Consider the following 18,185-nt stretch of genomic DNA (forward strand, 5'->3'; position numbering starts at 1 on the left):
TACTATGCCCTAGTGAGGGTCTCATTGCTTTACAGTAAGCACAGAAGTGCTGCTCTGCTTTGATGCTTTAACGGCCACTTTGGTGTATGCAGAACAGTTGCAAAATAAGAAAAGTGCGAGAACTCAAACCCTACTATAGCATGAGCCCTGGTATAATCAGAAAGGCTAATATCAGAGCTTAAATATATTAAAATTGCTGGTCAATGCAGTACGTGGCATGAATGGGACAAGTGGATATTTTTTACAGGACAAGTAGATTTATGAAGCAACCTCTCCGATGGACAAGTAGATATTTTGCAGTTGCAGTTTGGTGTATGCAGGTACAGTCAGTGTAGAATAGAATATGCCGCCTATGCCTGCCACTTGAGGGAAGTCTTTAAGACTATCTTCAGGACAGGTGCAGTCTGAGACTGCGCTCAACCTTGTGGGAGCCTTCATGGCCTCCAAGGGTCTGGGAGACCGTAAATGCAAAGAAATACAGTGGTGGTTTACTTGTCACTCCATTTTATAGGCGTGCTCTTGCCCTGCTTGTGAGTGGCTGTGGATCAAAATGTAATTTGTAGTTGTTAAGCACATCCCCAGTGTTTTGGTTCACACACATTAGGCTTCTGTGCCCTTTTAAATAATGCATTACCCGGTGTGGTCTGTCATGTAAGTTCATTGAATTATATGTGTAATGTAAAAACACAGGCCCTTTCCAACCTTAAACAAGAAGGACAAAAGTCTTTCATTAATCTCTGAAGTTCATTTATATTTCTTCCATTTTGGTTACTTTACAGGGGCCTCTAAACCTAAGAGACCCCACAGAACTGCAGCATGAACGCTCTTGGTAGTGCCTTACATAGTGGGGAACATAAACATGCCCCACTCACCTTGTTGTCTCAAAGGGGTTCTTCACCTTGATCCCTTTGCTCAGGTCCTTTCAGATGGCAACATTGAGGGGAGGGGAATTTCTGTAGCCCAACTCCCAGGACATACTCTTTGAGGCAAATGACAGCAACTTTTCATGGTTATTTTGTCCTTTGGAGAAGTAGGCCCACATTATGGATCATGGAAGGGATTTTATTGGCAGTGAAGATATTTGTGTCTATATGTCAATGCCATTCGAACTTGAGTTCATGGGTCATGAATACAAAGCCTTTTTATGCCCATGCGTACCAGATGGCACAACTGTGTGGTATTGTAAAGACTTCATGTTGAGTTTCGGAAAGTTGACCTGGGAATGTATTCTGCCAGTCATTTGGCTTTGATTCTGTGGCTTGTAACTCACATATTCTTGCTTTCCATCTGCTGGCTTTATTTTCTTTAGGCTGTCCCGCTTTAGCTTGTACCTCCCCATGCGAAAGCCGTGTTTACAGCATGCTTCCACAAACTCGTTTTCTGTGATAAACAGGCCTGTAAATCTTGTTCTTATATGGCCACATTTGCTTGGCATTCAAAGACAGAGGTCAAATGTCAGGCACTGCCTTCCACGGGCGCTTATTTTTCTGGTTACTGAAACCTACCCTCCTCCTCTTGTTACTAAGGTACCTCGATGTATGTTGGAAAGCCTTTGATTTTTTGGTACATTGTTCACCCATTTATGGCTTCATGCCACAGAAGCATGAGAAATTTGACAGTTTGTGTTCATTCTACGTTCGCTTCATTGTATGTTTTGAGAACTATTTTGTCGTTGTTGAATTTAAATTGTGCATTCATATTGGACTGTATGCCAAGATCGCTGATTTTTTTTAAGTAGGGTTTCCCTATTTGGTTATTGGTGAGAGAGGAAAATATACATATAATTATATGCGTTGCATTCAAAGAGATGATGGCATAATGGCAAACTAGTCAGTTTATCAACAGGGCTGGTGCCTCTGAAAGGCCTATAGGTGTCCCGTGTCAGACTAATTACATTTGACTGTCTCACTCCATCCCTTTTGGTCTTACTACAAATCACAGATTAGACTATGAGCCAGTGTGGCCTTGAGTGCATCTATGCAGACTGCTGCGGAGCTGCTGGGTTTACAGCATGAGGATGGAGCATACCACAGAAAGCTGTCTTAAAGTAACACATTACTGTCTCCACAAAAGGTGTTCCTCGCCATAAAGACGTTTGTCAAGAGACAGTAATTTGTTTGAGGGCAGTCTACAAAGAATCCTTAATTCCCCCATTTCCTTCTAGCCTCCCTGCAGTGCTAAAGCTACATTGTTCTTGGTTACTGCCATTGTATATGCCATAGAGCTCTCACATTTCAGAAAAGGGGTGGGGGTGGGGGAATTATACAGATTGACAGAGCATTTTTTAGATCAATGCAGATGTGTTCTACCCCCAATAGGAATACTACAGAGTTGTACACAGTGTGCTGTGATTAAAAGCCATCTCCAGGAAAATGTAAAATATTTGCCTTTATTTATCTGGAACAGGGCTTTGCATTCTTAATGTAAGCGTCACCTCACCGATACATACCACTTAAGGATGGCCCTTGCTATAGTATGCATATAGCCAACAAGTTCCACTCAAAAGATTTATTAGAACAATTCAAAGATCAACCTGTTATGCTAATTTGAGCAAACAACCCAGCAGAAAACCTCACCTATGCTTCCATATCTAAGATGCTATTCGTTTACATGTTCAATGGCATAGATGTACTTGCTCAATCAAAACAATCATTAGCAAAGCCAATAGGTCTCTCCAGTGCTAGATCTGTTAACTTTGTCAGTATGTTTTAGGTCTAGCCTAGGGTAGCGCACATGCGCTGCTCTATGGGAGGCTTCATTTAATCACTCCAAACTTCTCCGTGTGGGTCAGACTGCTCCCACACATCTGATTGGCGTTTGCGTGTGTCTTTCAGTAATGAAAGCACGTAAATGGCCAGAGGCAGCTGCATGTCCCACCTCTTCTTGAAATGTTCACTCCCATAGCGTTTTGGTGTCGGGAGCGAGCAGCTGCGCGTATAGTGGCAGCTGCATTCCTCCCTTGTTGTGTATCATGTTACTAATGAAACACAGTGTGGCTGCGCTTGTTTCTCTTGTCTTAGCTGTTAGAGTTTTGTTTTTGATATTCGTAGCTACTCATCGTAATGCCCAGGAAGAGTTTTTTGGCTTTGACAATAGCTGTTTCTACAGAGCAGTCATGTGCTTATTACATATCTGGAAGCCTTAGCTTCCTCCACTAGGCTCTTTCACTGCGCTTTGCTGCTTTTTTAAAATTATTTTCGCTGTTATGAAAACCAGGGGAAGAAGGAGGAAGTAAGCTGGGCATGGAGTCACTCTCTGTCGCAGTTGGGTGGTTCTTCCTGTGATCGTTTTGGAAGCGTGAATACTGCGAACTAAGCTCTACTAACGCGCGTTAAGTATGTGGAGTGGGGTGCAGGCACTATTCTTCTGACTAAAGTCATCTCCTTACAGTATATGTGCCCTACCATTAAACGTTTATAGATTGAAGATCTCACTTTAGGGGACTCTAACATTAAATTCAATTTATACTTGCCTTTAAAGATGGAGTCTATTGCAAAATTTCCTCGGTCCATATACTGGAACATGGTCGGATCATGGTACACTGCTAAATATATATGTGTGCACACACACATGACGCACACACACATGTACGCACACACACACACACCTACACACGTACACATGCTTGCACACCATTTTTATTTTATTTAGACTGTCCCACTGAAGAGGGTTGAGCCACAGGGCTGAACTTGTTTTTGCTAAGTTACTTTCCTGGAGCGCACACAGGACACCGCTGATGTGGGCTTCAGATACCAAACTTTGCTACATCTGCTTAGATTGTGCAAGTTCTTTTACATGAGGGTGGAACAGGTGTGAAGTTGCTCAGAACAAGTTCTCTGTTTACCCTCTTTGAATAGTTTCCTTGCTGAAGTACATTTTTCGCATATTTAACAATGAGAACAGTTGCAGGACACAATGCTCCTTGCAAAATTCACATCTCCTTCTATCGACCTGAAAGAATGAAGCTAAGCTCGAAGTTTAAATGAGCATTGACATAGCCAATAGGTCTCACTTTTGGGACCTTATAAGTATTTAGTTATGCAGCACAATATCCTTGGTGCAACAACATCAACTGTTGCATGGCTAAACACTTATGAGGTCCCAAAAGCAAGACCTATTGGCTATGCCAATGCTTGTTTAACCATATTGTACAGCAGGGCTGGCTTCAGTGCAGCATGGCTGAAAGTAAAAATAAATAAATAAAAAAGCGCTGTGTCGTGCAGCTTTTTTTCTTTACTTTCGGCTGTGTTGCAACATAGCTAAGAAACATTGACAAAAAGAAATGTAATCTCGGACTGCACTACTGACAGTGGTTCAAGTGTAAAAATGTGTACACAAGTTAGCAAAGTTTAAGAATATGAGGCTACATTCAGTGCTTCTCTAAATAGATGCAAATATCTGCAGAAGGATGAAAGAAAGATTGATGATCGTTTGCTTTCAAATGAAAATGTTCTCCAAAAAATGCAACTTGGAAAAAAACTTTTTCTCAACTACTGTGAAATTGTCGGCAATGTTTCTTTGAAGCATCCTTTGGTAAAATGTGTTGATGCATGCAAGTATTTCCCCAAAATTTTCATAATGGCAAAACGGTGCAACCAATTTCAACAAGATATTGGGAAATATGAAAATAAAGAAGCATTGGAAAAGCCAATAGGTCTGATATTGGTGGCCAGCCTTTTGGTTTTGTCAATCTGTGTCTTGTTTTGATATGGTTTTGTAAAACTTTGTGGAAGCTGCTAGGCCATCACCATTATATAAAACGATGGCAAAAAGCAATATTATTTTTGGGTCTCAAATAGCACACATTACCACAGTAGTCCTGGGCACTGAACAAAACTGCTTTGTGTGTCGATATACTCCTTGTGAAAGAGTGGAAGCCAGTCAAAGGAAGGATAGATAGATAGATAGATAGATAGATAGATAGATAGATAGATAGATAGATAGATAGATAGATAGCTAGATAGATAGATATTTTGAATAAAAACAAAATGTCTTTGTTAATTCCAAACCTAATTAGGGGCCCACTTCTTAAAGATAGTCACAAAATTGTAACCATGATATATGTCCTTGCATTAGTGCAGATTTACGGCTTTCATGAATTCACAAAAATCTTACTCCTAGAATATATTTGGGAACTGGTTTTTAGCACGAGAAATTATGCAGGCGTAGATTTGCTCATGCGAAAATTTGTTGTGTTTACAAGTTCACTTTCCCGCGAACCAATTTTTTCCCAACCCTGGAAGAAGTTTTTCCTCTGCCATTGTCAGGAGTGAATTTCCAACCTTACTCAGCGTGGGAAAATCCCTAAAACATGCACTTTAGAAGTTTTGCACCGACTCAAAAGGGTATTCCAACCCTAGAACTATTGCTTAAGACCCAGTGGGATAATCTTCAGAACAGTCACAAAATAAGAAAATTGCTATAATTCAACCCCTACTATAGAATGATCCATGGCATAATCAGAAAGGCTAATATCAGAGATGTTATAGAATGAGATTGCTGACATAATTGTCATTGCACTACGTGGTACAAAAGGGACAAGTGGATATTTTTTACAGGACAAGTAGATTTATGATGCAACCTTTCCATTGGACGAGTAGATATTTTATTAAATTACACACCTCTGAACATTGTCTAATTCCTAGGGTGCAGTAGTAGTACCCATTAGTAATGCTTACTGGCTTTCCCATGTAAATTTAATTTACAGTCCTCTTGTGAACGCTGCCCCTTTCCATTTAATGCTTAAAAACATTACCTAGATTGCTTTTGCATGAATTATAACTGGTCCAATACATGAAATGGCCGTGCTGTTCTGGTCTTGATATACTTTAGTTAGGTATGAGAATGTGTGTTATTTAAATAGCACATACTTAGCAGGGAAGCCAAAGAGTACTGAACATAGGTTGAAAGCCAAGGTTGCAATAAGATTGTTTTCATGAGGTGGGTAGTAGCTGATCTCCACTATTGGTTTCTTTAAGCAATTTGTTTTCCTCCTCTTTCTGAATTTCTGGAGGGTCAGAACAATTCGGTTGCCGAAAGAGTTGGTGTTCCAGTTCCAGGAGGATCACATACGCATTGTCGGTCTTTTTATTTTGGTCCCTCTTCTACTTCATCTCCAGTATGGTGATGATCTGGCTCCAGGTGTGTTCCTGTGATGGTTAGTTTTGTGGGCAAGTGTATCAGGATTTCATTCATGATGTCCTTCTAGATTATGCAGTTTGTCTTGAAGACAATACAGACCTTTATTGGGTGCCAATGTAGTTCCTTATTTGTTAGAGTGCTGCAGTCATACTTGTTAAATCCCCTAATCAGACATTCCACATTTTGTAGGTTATCTTGCATGGAAGCCAAGGTGGTGTCCAAGGTGGTGCCCAGATGGCTGTCAAGTAAAGCATTGATTCAATCCAAGTTCTGACATTGCTTTTTAAAAAGTATGGGTGTCGCTTTCTTAAGGAGGGAGAGTTGATACCACCCTGTCTTGGATTTTCTGACAATGTGTACTTTGAATATGAGGCTAGTGTCAAGGGCTAATCCAAAAGATTTTGCATTGTCTCTAAGCTCAGGACTGAAGGTGTAGAGATTAATTTTGGAAAAGCAGACTTTAATTCGGACTTTGTTGGGTTCAGATTGTGGTAGGTACTTGACCTACTGTTCTTGTTTAGTATGTAGCAGTTTTTCCACATCATTCTACTACACATGGAAAAACTCTGATCCATGCTCACTGACAACAACAAAGGTCTTCAACAAAGCTCAACTATATCGCAAAATCTCCTGATCCCATGACATATAGTAGCTTTCCCTATAGAACAACAAAGGTTGGAGGTGGCTGAAATATTCTCTTACGTGGGCATACTCTTCGATGGGAAGTTTTCATGGAAAAATATGGTTTTAAATAGAACACTTTTATTTTTTTTTAAAAAGCATACCAGCAATCTTTAGTTTTACAAAGAAACTGGGGTCTAAACCCATCCCCAAGATTTTATGCAGCCAAAGTTATCATTTTTGCAACTTATGGGACCGCAATCTGGGGTGAGGTGGACATTGATGTGCTTCAGCGAGTAGAGGATGCCTTCGGTGAAAGACTGTTAGCCTTGCCCCGTAGTTGTCCGAACCGTATATGTCACATCAAGCTGGATTTACCATATATATATAGTAGACACCATTCGGCTCGCACTGATTTTATTCTGGCACTCGATTTGTAGGAGGGAAACAGTAACTTTGAACCAAGCCGTAGTGAGTGATTGTTTAAACCTTGACTTTGCATTAAAGATTTTCTAGGTTGCAATATGTTAAGCGTTCCTTCGAGGCTCTGGGTTTATTAGAATTATTTGAGATCTTTCTAGCAAGGGCGCTGCAAACAGGTGGGAGACAAACAGAAACAAAGTTACTGGTAGCCTATATCAAGCGTCTCCCCCTCTTAATCAAAGAGCTCAGTTTTATTTAACTTTTACCAGTTTATCTTGACAAGATCATGCTTAAACTATATCCCATTGATGCTTGGTTTCCCGGTAAACTCTCACTCTATAAGCGATCTTAGTCAGATTTACATGTTCTATCCTTCTGTACATTTTACATTGTACAAAGAAAAAGAATCATTGTCCCGCTTTTGTGCATATATAATCTTAGTTAGTATCGTCCAGCATTACTTTTTATCCAGTAGTTTGATGAGCCATTGGTGTGTTATGCATTAGTGCCAGCCCTCTGGGCTTGTTTCAAGCGTAGGCGATCCTATTAAGAATTTGATATAAGTGACTTGCTGGATAGGATGACTCATGATAATCATGCCTTACGCTAAGTTGTATATTTATGTTAGTCTTTTTTTCTTCTCAAGTGGTGCACTTAATATACATTAGCATTATTATGTGAAGGGGTTTACGATTTGTATGGATGCGATCTTATGATAACCTAAGCAAAAGACACAGAATTGATGGACGGAATGCAGATCTAATCAAAACATTCCCCCACTTGTCAAGAGATCTGGGTTAAATCCATCATTCTTTTGCTCACCATGCCACCCCAGTTTAGATCTGGCCATATGCAAATCAGTCTTGACCCTGTGCCTCATGGGAACAGTCCAGCCCCAACTGCCAAGCCAAGTCCTCCCTGACTCGGAAACAAGCATCCTAGGACCAGTTTCGGGGTTTCACCCCTCTTCAGCCAGGATAGCTGATTCCAGTGGCACAGTGATCCCAGGACCCATGTCTGGGCATACTTGGCGCACTTTAGGCGAGAAAGCAAAAGACACACAATTGATGGTCGGAATGTAGAACAAATCAAAACCTTCACCCCCAGTCAAGAGATCTGGGTTAAATCCATCATTCTTTTGCTCACCATGCCACCCCAGTTTAGACCTGGCCATATGCAGATCAGTCTTGACCCTGTGCCTCATGGGAACAGTCCTGCCCGAACAGCCTAGGCACATTGTAGGGTAGTGCTGTTTTATTGTACTTTTACATACTGTTTTGATGTAATACCTTTTTAATCCCTTTTAAATTCAAAAGCATGTTAAGATATGTCTATTTTATGAGGAAATAGTAATGTATGAATTTTTTAGAATTGTTTTTAGTACGCCTTATGAACTTATCACTTTTTAATTGTCTCTTTTTATGTCTGCACTTTTTATGCCCGGAAATAAAGCAAAATAAAGTTATTTGACTGACTGACTTCTGTTCTCTTTTTGATTGACCTGGTTTTAGAAGTGTGGTGTTCTGGATGGAGAAGGGGATGCAAATGTTTCATCTAATTAGGAGTACTGAGGTTTTGCAGTAGACTTTGTGCTAGAATCTCTAGGTAATGGGAAGCCTTGAAGGAACAGCGGAAGGTGATGAGAATTTAGAAAGTTCTTGTTGGTTCTCGAGGGTCTGTAGATCACGTGGAAACAGGCTGTTCATAATATTGAGAGTGAGAAGTGGCAGGTGAAGATCTCAAATGGCTTGGGTTTTACTGGATCACTGAGGCTGGGCTAGGAGGAGTTTGGGATCACTGCGAGTTGGTGTGGTCTGAGCATAGAATTCTGTAGCTCGTAGAGGTGGGGATGTCCATGATGTATTTGGAGGCTAGTGTAAACCATGTTTCTGTGATGAAGTGTGTGACTATACTGTATTGTATGATATCAACTATCGTAGTACCATATGTGCTTTCAGACTATACTAATGACTATGAGTTGGAGTGTTGTAATAGTGGGGTTTTGTGCTAGTTTCGGTTGTATGGATGATGATGTTGGTGCAACTTGTTTTGAAATGATGTCTGTATGTGTGTGGTATGGGTTTTAATGTTGATATGCAGAGTAGTGAAAATTATATGAGGTTCATAGTCCTGATTTGAATCGATTTTTGGTTTTCTAAAGCACTTGAATGTCCTAGGGCGCCTTGGTGCTGCTTCTGATTTTCGGAGGAGGGGCAACTACTCTGGTGACTGAAGAGACAGGTTTTAAGAGATTTCCTGAAGGAGAAAAGGTCCGAACAGTTCTACAGAGTCATGGTGAGGGAGTTCCGCAGCTTTGTCGTTCCCAGAAAGAAACTTCTGCCTCCTCACGATGCTCGTTTGGTCTTGGGTAGCACCAGAAGCTTGTGATGGCTTGCTTGTGTGCACAGGGGAGTTAGAGGTTTGAGTTTGGGCCCATCCTGGCCCATGAGCTGTACACTGATGCTGATTGTACAGATATATAAGAAATAAGTTTGATTGCTTTATTGTCTTTATGGACTTTTGTGTCGTTATTTAGTGTGTATTGTTACCATGACAATGATTACCCATTTAACTCTTCTGTGGATTGGCTGCTCTTTGCTTCCTTCGAGTCTTTGGCTGCGTCTTATCTGCATGCTATCATAATCTATAGTTGCTGGGCTGTGGTGCTGCCGCGAGCGACTGTCTACCCTGAGGTGTGTGGCTTTGTTTTTTGCTGTTGAAGGAGAACTCCGGACAACTCTGGCGTGATCGGGGAGTTCTGTGGCACACTTTCACTGCCTGCAGGTGTGCCATTGCTACTGGGGCTCTCACGCCATTGGAAGCATTCCTGGGGGCATGAGATGCTGCTTGTCCTGCCCTAGGAGGACTGGCGATCCTTTCTGTCTGCCCCGGGAACCGACGGAGCGCCGCTGACCAGACCAGACCTGGCTGTGCCACTGGGCCCTGTGGCGACGACCAGATCCTAGAGTTGCGGCCTCTGCATTATAAGTGAGCTTGTATTACCGGTGCACTACTGGGGCTTGTTGGGAGTTTTCCTCCAGCCTGTGGACTCGGCTGGATACTTGTGCTGCACCGACCCGTCCTGACCACACATATTGACATTCCGGTGTGGAGGAGGCAGGGGCCGCAAAAACTTAATGACCATACCAGTCTGCCTGTTGCCATTCACCCCCGCCCCCTTTTCCAGCCTCCATAGTGGTGGCGGCTGAGATCTGGAAGGCCCCTACCTCTGCTGAGAACCTGTTGGGAAAATACACGAGGGCCACACTGCGTTTTCATTAAATACTGCTGCATGGTTCATGTATTACTAAGCACTTCTGCATCCCTTGGTATCTGAAAGGTTGTTACTAATATCACAGCTTCCAGGTTCCTAGAACTGTGTCAGACGGCTCCTTCCTTGAATGGCTCATTATTAGACTGCTCTGAGGAATATACATGTCATATACCCCCTCTGCTGTGCCCCGACGACCCCTCAGCTTTTTCTCCCCACGTGGGCATAAGGACCACCAGCAGCGGCAGTAGGAGGCAGGACCTGGAGGCCTCAACATTAACGCAAGACCTGCTGTCCCCTAGCAGGCCCTGAGCTCACTCGACGCGGGATGTGACGTCCCCCTCCATGCGCCGTATTTGAACTCCGCCAACACTCCCGCAGCGCGGGACGCATTGCCAGGGCAGGTGTGCCCCAACGACCCCTCACCTGTTTCCTCCCCACGGGGGCCCAAGCACAACCAGCGGCAGTAGGAAGCAGGACCAGGGGGCTTCAACATTGAGCGGGGGTGGGACTCTGTCCCGCATCAGGCCGTGAGCTCACCTAGCGCGGGAGGTGATGGCACCCTCCCGGTGCCGTATTTGAACTCCACCAACACTCCTGCAGTGCGGGACGTACGCAAGCGTGCCCGGGCCAAGGACTGGCCCGTCTGCTCCCATCAGAGGCTGGAGGAGGCAGGGCAGGGCCACAGCTCTTGGTTCTTGGTCAAGAACTTGAAAAAATCCCGGCTTAAGGGCATTCCTTGGCTTCAGGTCAGTGACTTGTTAACTACTTCTACACTGACAAGACTGGTGCGTTCACCCCCCACACTGGGCTATACTCAAACTATCTCGGGTCCAGTTGGCACACAGCCAAAGTCATAATTTGGGGTTTGATTGGGCTATCGCTTTGGAGCATTGATTGTGACCATACAATTGCTGTTGTAACCAAGGAGCAGTACATATTCTAAACATGGGCAAGCCAAATTGCACTGACAAAAAACAACTAGTTCCACTGATGCCTAAACCTAAAATTCAACCCACCTCTATTGATAGGATGCTGGAGAGAGCAATAGGAGTGGTGGCAACTGAAATTGAGCCGACTGAGAGACGATTGTCGCTCACCCCAAATTTGGACCCTCCCTCGATAGATCTCGAAACATCACAAGCCTCACAAGCATCCGGTCCAAACCCTAGTAACACTTTCACTTTCAGGGCAACGACTTCCTCTGATGATGTCCCTATTACTAAAAATCAAACGGAGGCCCAAAGCTCCAACCAAGCCAGGGACAAAAAATAAGAAAGTAGCAGAATAACCTATGGACAATATCGACAACAGGAAGGGGGGGTCTTTCTAGTAGATCTGAAAGTGATAAAGATTAACCAGCATGGGTTATAGATCTAGTGGTGGATTTACATCTTCAAGTAAGGGCTATTGTAAAGGATGAACTCAAAACATTGATAGATAGGATTGATAAGCTAACAACACTTTTAGTCTAGGGCAGGGGTCACCAACGGAAGGGAAGGGTTGGGTGTGGACAAGCAATACAGGCTGAACGCAATATGAGTAAGGCTGTACCAATCCCATCCGAGATTAGCTCCCCACCCCACTCTGCTAATGTCCAAGCAAGGCAATGTATTACATTCCCTAGCAGGACATCCTAAGCCAATGGCTCACAGCATGATAGTCGAGATCTGGAGAGGGTAGACATCATAAAAAATAATGAGATCCCAAAAGAGGATACCCCGCCACAATGTATTAATCTACCGCCAGCAGCAACCCCCATTCGTTGTCATCTTGACGGGCATCCCCGAGCTTTGGAGGGGGCAAAAGGAATCCCACCAGGACCTAAAAAACAAATGTCTGTTTTGGTTAGTTAATAATGAGCAGTTTTATAATGAGGATGCTGGAGAAATTTTAACGACTCGTCGAGTAGGCTGGGTGGGCTGGAGTCCCAAGGCCCTGAGGGGAGACTGTGTAGTCATCAACTTCAGAAATCCATCGGTCGCCCGAGCGATTTTAACAAGGGATGACTGGAGACAGTAAGGGCCGTTCCGCTGGGTTATTTTCCTTCCCCAGCACTGTGGAAATGGTTGTGAGGGGAGGCATCTAAACCAAAATGTCCAAACCGATATCATGGGATTCCAACCGCTGAAGCATCCACTCTTCGCTATTCCCACAAATAACAGGTTTGGGGTTCTTGAAGAAGTGAACTGACTCGTATCTGAGAGGTACAGGCTAAAAGATTCCAAATAGCAAGCAAGGGTAACCCCAGAACAGTGTAGGATAGAAAAAGAGGGTGAGTGCGGTGGGAGGCAGAAAGTGAGAGAGGAAGGCAACGAGTTAGAACACGGAGAGCCAATAATCAATAACCAACCCCACGTCTTCCAATGTGGGTCCCCTCGGGAGTTAGGTCTGTGTACAGGTGAGATCATGCCTCCTCTGTTCCCAGAACGTACGCCCAATGATAAGGCTGGATCTATCAAGGCTGCAAGTTATCTCTTGGAACGTGGCCGGCCTAGCTCCCAAGTTAGATAGTCCCGAATGGGGGAGCTTTATCGAGCAACATGAAATCTGCATGTTCCAAGAAACTTGGGCAATCAGGGTTTTATCCAAGCCAGGTTATGCCATTTATACCATTTCAGCGACATCAAGTGGAAAGGGGAGGCCATCGGGACTGAACATCTGGGTGGGAACACATCTGCGTTGTACATCAATTCAGCTAGAAACAGCCTCGAATGATATATTGTGTGTTCTCCTTAAGTTCCCCCTGAGGACCACTGTTGCCCTAATTAATGTCTATTCTAGACCAGTTAGCCATAGTCGAGAGTCGAAGACCCTTGACGAGCTAACGACATTTCTGGACAACTACCTGCTGATCGTAGGGGGCGATTTTCATTGCCAGTACGAGCCCCTAGATGGCATGAATAGGGACACCCCATGTGAAGAAGATCTGCATTGGGCTGTAGCGGACACAACCTGTCTGTTGGTAAAAGCATGGACCCCCTTAGTACTTCAGATGAATTCTCTGGCACTAAAACACTCATTGAGAGTATGCAATGGTAGAACTAAGTCAGACACCCCTGGTAAGCATACTTTTAATAGAATTGGCCAAAATACCCTAATTGACTACATTTTGGTCAGCATAAGCTCATGGCATAAGGTTTCCGATTTTAGGATTGTGCCGCGTTATGATAGTGATCATGACGCGCTAGTTATGGAATTGCTCATTCTAACCCCTGAGATTACTAACAACCTGGCCCCACCAGCTGATGGCAGACTGATTATTTCTAACCGTAGGAGGAGAGTCTGTTGGGCGGACTTGAGCAAAGCCCAAGAAGGTGCCCTGTATTCAACTGTCATCCCTTTCCTTACGAATTCGATTCAATCTGTGTCTGCCTATAATACCCAATTTGAACTACCGAAGGTAGCCCAGAACCACACAAAGTTAACAGCCACTAGGGCCAACTTCTTTTTCCCAATAAAAAAATGTAATAAAAATAGATTACCCCGTCACCCATGGTTTAATGCTAACTGCCGAAAGGCCAAAAAAGCTCTGATCTCTGCCATTAAGGCTAAAAATAGACCGTTGATTAAAATCTGTAGAACAGCCTATCGATCAAGTATGGTGGAGGCAAAAAAACAGTGGGAAAGTGAAAAGTGGGTAACTGTCAGAAGTTCGCTGCAAAACTGTGACATGAAGACTTTTTGGAATGTGGTGAACATGGGTTGCCCCGAAGGCAAATCGGCAATAGAGCCAAACCGGGGGGAAAATGTGTGGAGGGAACATTTTGAATCCCTCTACTCAAATGCTAACCCAGGGGCTAACGCAACAAATTAAATGTGTCACCATCTGCAGGTAGACTACTCTAATGTAATCAAGAACACTACTAGAGCGGGGGATGATTGCCCAATGATAACCCTCACAGAAGTAACTGGCGCCTAAGCCTAATTTCGCCTGGTAAGGCACCATGGCTTGACAAGATCCCCAGGGACTTGTTCCGAAGCGAACCTACCATTTGGGCTCCATACTACTGGGTTTTATTTAATTCTTCATGCAAGTTATGGCTGTTCCTACCAGCTGGGCCGGGGCTGAAATAATTCCAATTTTTAAAAAGGGCTCCCCGATGCTGCCCACAAACTATAGGCCTATAAGCCTTATCGACATCAGCCAGAACATTTTTGCACATGTACTGTTATATCGTTTGCAGAGTTGGATGGAGGAACACAAAATTCTTAGCCCATTTCAAGCAGGGTTCAGGTAAACAATTTTCACTTTAGACCGGATTTGCAGGCTACAATTATTACATTAGAAGACCGTGTGTATAAAGGGTGGCAGCCTCTACTTAATTTTTATAGACCTGAAATCTGCATTTGACTTGGTCCCAAGAGAAAAGCAGTGGGCAGTCCTGTTAGAGATGGGGGCTCCACCATATTTGTATCAAGTAATAAAACGGTTGCACAAAGGAAATTATTCACAGATAAGATTTGGCAAAGACGGGGAACTTACTACACCTATCCCTGTAGACAGAGGAGTGCGCCAGAGGTGTGTCCTCGCTCCAACTCTTTTAAGTCTTTTTATAAATAGTCTAGTTGATTTTTTAAACTCTGAGAAAGATCTCAAAGCACCGAAGTTGGCAGCACGTAATATCCCGGCCATGATGTTCACCGATGATACCCTGCTGCTATCCAAAAGCCCAATGGGTATACAGAGGTCTCTAAACAAATGTGATGCCTTCTGTAAAGAAAGGGGCCTTGAGATTAATTTGCAAAAAAACAAATTCATGGCTTTTAACTCTCTAAAAAGTACACAGCCAAACCCATGCCTAGAAGGTAGACCATTAGAGAGGGTATCTATCTGTGACTACCTCGGTATTACCATTACTGAAAAAGTGGACTGGGGAGCTCAGATCCATAAAACAATTATAAAGTTAGCTCAGACAACAGGGGGTTTGTCCAAGGTATTTCGCAACTCTAGTCATAAACCTGTGGGCCCAGCAGTAGAGATATACAAGGTCCAAGCCAGAGGTCCTATATGGTGCCGAAATCTGGGGGTATGATCGCACCAACAGTCTAACACGAATAGAAAATCTTTTTGTCGGACAATTGTTTGGCATTCCCCGCAGCACCCCACTCATTCCACTATGTCTAGACCTGGGTGTTAAGCCAATTTCGGATGAAGCATCGCTGAGACCCCTTCTATTCTGGAGGCGCCTATGGGTTACCCCTGAATTGTCTGAGTTCAGGAAAGAACTCAGAGAGGTGTTGAATCTACCTGGGGCACGGAGACTACCATGGTTTACATATGTTAGGAATGCCCTCACACTAATGGGTCTGGGTAACCTTTGGGACAATCCTGTAATGCACTCGCCCACAGTCTCAAGGGAAGCGTTAAAGGGTCAAGGAAAGCAAGGAAGCGATGGTTGGTTCAGATTTGCAGAAATTTAGGGACCAGACGCTGCTCAGAGGCATTTAGGCTGCTGAAATATGACACCAGTCTCCCAATTTTATATTTGGTGGCAGGCTTTTTATTTTCCATGTGTGGCACTCGACAAGCTTTTTTTTTTTTTAAAACACCCCTCAAAGAAGATGACCAATATCCCGCTTTGAACTGGTGGTATTTTAGATGCATTTATGCCTATTTTAACAGTATTTTAAACCTGTATTACACCTAGGGTATGTAACACTAGGTTTTACAACTATCAGGAATCAGGACCGGTGTTTAATGGTCTACCACAATGGCCCTTACCTCTCTACCAGAAGTAAACTGTTATTACATGACTCCCTTATTTATACTCAAGGTTTTACAAACTCTTCTTTGTATTCTTGTAAAAGCACTCTAAAGTGTTCAGGTATGCTGCTACTAATTCTTTAAATGATTAATGCAAATACTGTTCATAATTATATGAACTATTGACAGAGTGATAATATGAGTGCCATTTTAGGTGTATATAAAATAAACTTCATATATTCCGATCCTATTATATAGGTAATTGCAGATCGTGATAGTAGGACCGACCGCATATTAGACCTATGTAGGCAAATCTATGTACTTATTCACATCATTACTTGATGTTTTATACTTTTTTTTACTTGTTTTTAACTTATATGAAATGCTGGATTTTACGTGAAATGCTTTTATGATCATATTGATCGAAATAAAGTTTACATTGGATTGTATAGTTGCATAGCTCCCTGTATACATTTTTTACTTGTAATGCATCAGTTTCTAAGGCATGTCGCCATGGGGCATTAACAGATGCAATGTTCATGCCAGTGTCTGTCCCTCAGTTTATTCCCCACATAAAGGCTTCCCCATCCTGTTGCAGGTGCCCAGCTTGCTATCCCTTTGCAAACACGTTTGTTTGGTGCCACTAATGTTTTTGTCCTTGAGGAAAAACCGCACTGCATCCAGGAAATTTCCTAATGGGGGTAGGCCACAATGTTGATCTGTGGCTCTCCACTGAAATGTTTACAAGGGTAATAATAATCACCCCTTTCCCACAGCCCTCAGTAAGTAGCCCCAATTCTCAGGCTTTATTTTCCCACCTGAAACAGTTTCTAATTCTGTAGTGTGCTGCAGGTGGAGGAATGGTTGCATACCAACTGGCTGTGCAGGCACTTCATTAGTAAGGATAATCTATCTCAAGAGTTTTCAGCTTATGTTTAGTAGTTAGGTGTATGCCTGACTGTAAGCATGTCCTCAGAAACAGAATTTATGTAGCATAAATGTAAATGGAAACCATTTTCATAGTTTGTGCTGATCCTAAACACATGGTATTTGTTTATAAAATGCAGACCTGGATCACTGTAATATTTTGGATGCTTGTGAATCAGGCAATTGCCCACGACCATTGATGGTAACAAGTGCTCAGTGGTTTGTTGGGTCCTATTCTTCTGTGTATAAAGGTCTAGCCTGGTAGGAAATGATAATTTGTCCGACCTTAATTTGCCTCGCTGTTTTCTGTAACCTAGTCTCTAGCTTAGATTCTTCCCCAGTCCACCTAATTGAATGGCAGCAACTCCTTTCAGACTCTTAACTTGCCAGTGTTTGCCTTTAGTTCTTGGACAAATAGAACTAAATGGTAACCTCCTTTTCTTTTGAACCAGTGGGGCCATGACTTCCGTCCGGATTACAAGCGCCTCAACATGCTTCGTCAGCAGTACCCCTCCGTGCCATTGATGGCCCTGACTGCAACGGCCAACCCCAGAGTGCAGAAGGACATCCTCAACCAACTTAAGATGAGTTCTCCTCAGGTGTAAGTCCTCAGACCCTGCCCCTATCCCACACATCTCTAAATTGCAGTTCTACAGGTTTTAAGCTTAAGGGCATACTCATGACCCTAACAATAACCTTATATCAGCTCTGATTACTGTGCATATGTATCTTAATACGTGCCACTCCCTCCCTCCACATGTGACTCTGTCTTAAGATTTTGTAATCTCCTTGGTTGCACACAGAGAGCATGATGACATCCCTTGATTCTAGAGCACCTTTCAAAACTATTTCTCTCTTTGTTCACCTCAAAGAGATATGTATCCAAAGACAAACCACGAGTCTTCAAAGCTTGTCACTCACATCTATGCTTAGTAAAGCACCATGTTCATTTTCTGATGTACCTTACATTTACACACTATAGTTGACCTCAATAGTGTACACAGACATGGCCATTGTTACATTAGATGTGATTGCCGCAGTCCCTAGCCCTTCTCACTTCTGCCCATTGTGCCTCTACAATTTGCTAACATTTTT

General features: G+C 43.1%; 1 protein-coding gene and 1 long non-coding RNA gene across 3 annotated transcripts in view; one reads left to right on the forward strand and one right to left on the reverse strand.

Moving 5' to 3' along the window:
- BLM (BLM RecQ like helicase) overlaps positions 1–18,185 on the forward strand; it is a 451,097-nt gene that overhangs the window by 243,436 nt on the left and 189,476 nt on the right. For both annotated transcript variants that reach the window (XM_086957898.1, XM_086957899.1), the window contains exon 11: positions 17,543–17,691. In XM_086957898.1, coding sequence (XP_086814024.1) covers positions 17,543–17,691 — 149 coding nt within the window. The remainder of the gene's footprint in view (positions 1–17,542; positions 17,692–18,185) is intronic.
- Positions 1–18,185, reverse strand: part of LOC147733328 (uncharacterized) — a 106,667-nt gene that overhangs the window by 37,731 nt on the left and 50,751 nt on the right. The window lies entirely within an intron of this gene.

Source organism: Lissotriton vulgaris, chromosome 2_1 (genome assembly GCF_964263255.1).
Source record: "Lissotriton vulgaris chromosome 2_1, aLisVul1.2, whole genome shotgun sequence".
Classification (NCBI taxonomy): domain Eukaryota; kingdom Metazoa; phylum Chordata; class Amphibia; order Caudata; family Salamandridae; genus Lissotriton; species Lissotriton vulgaris.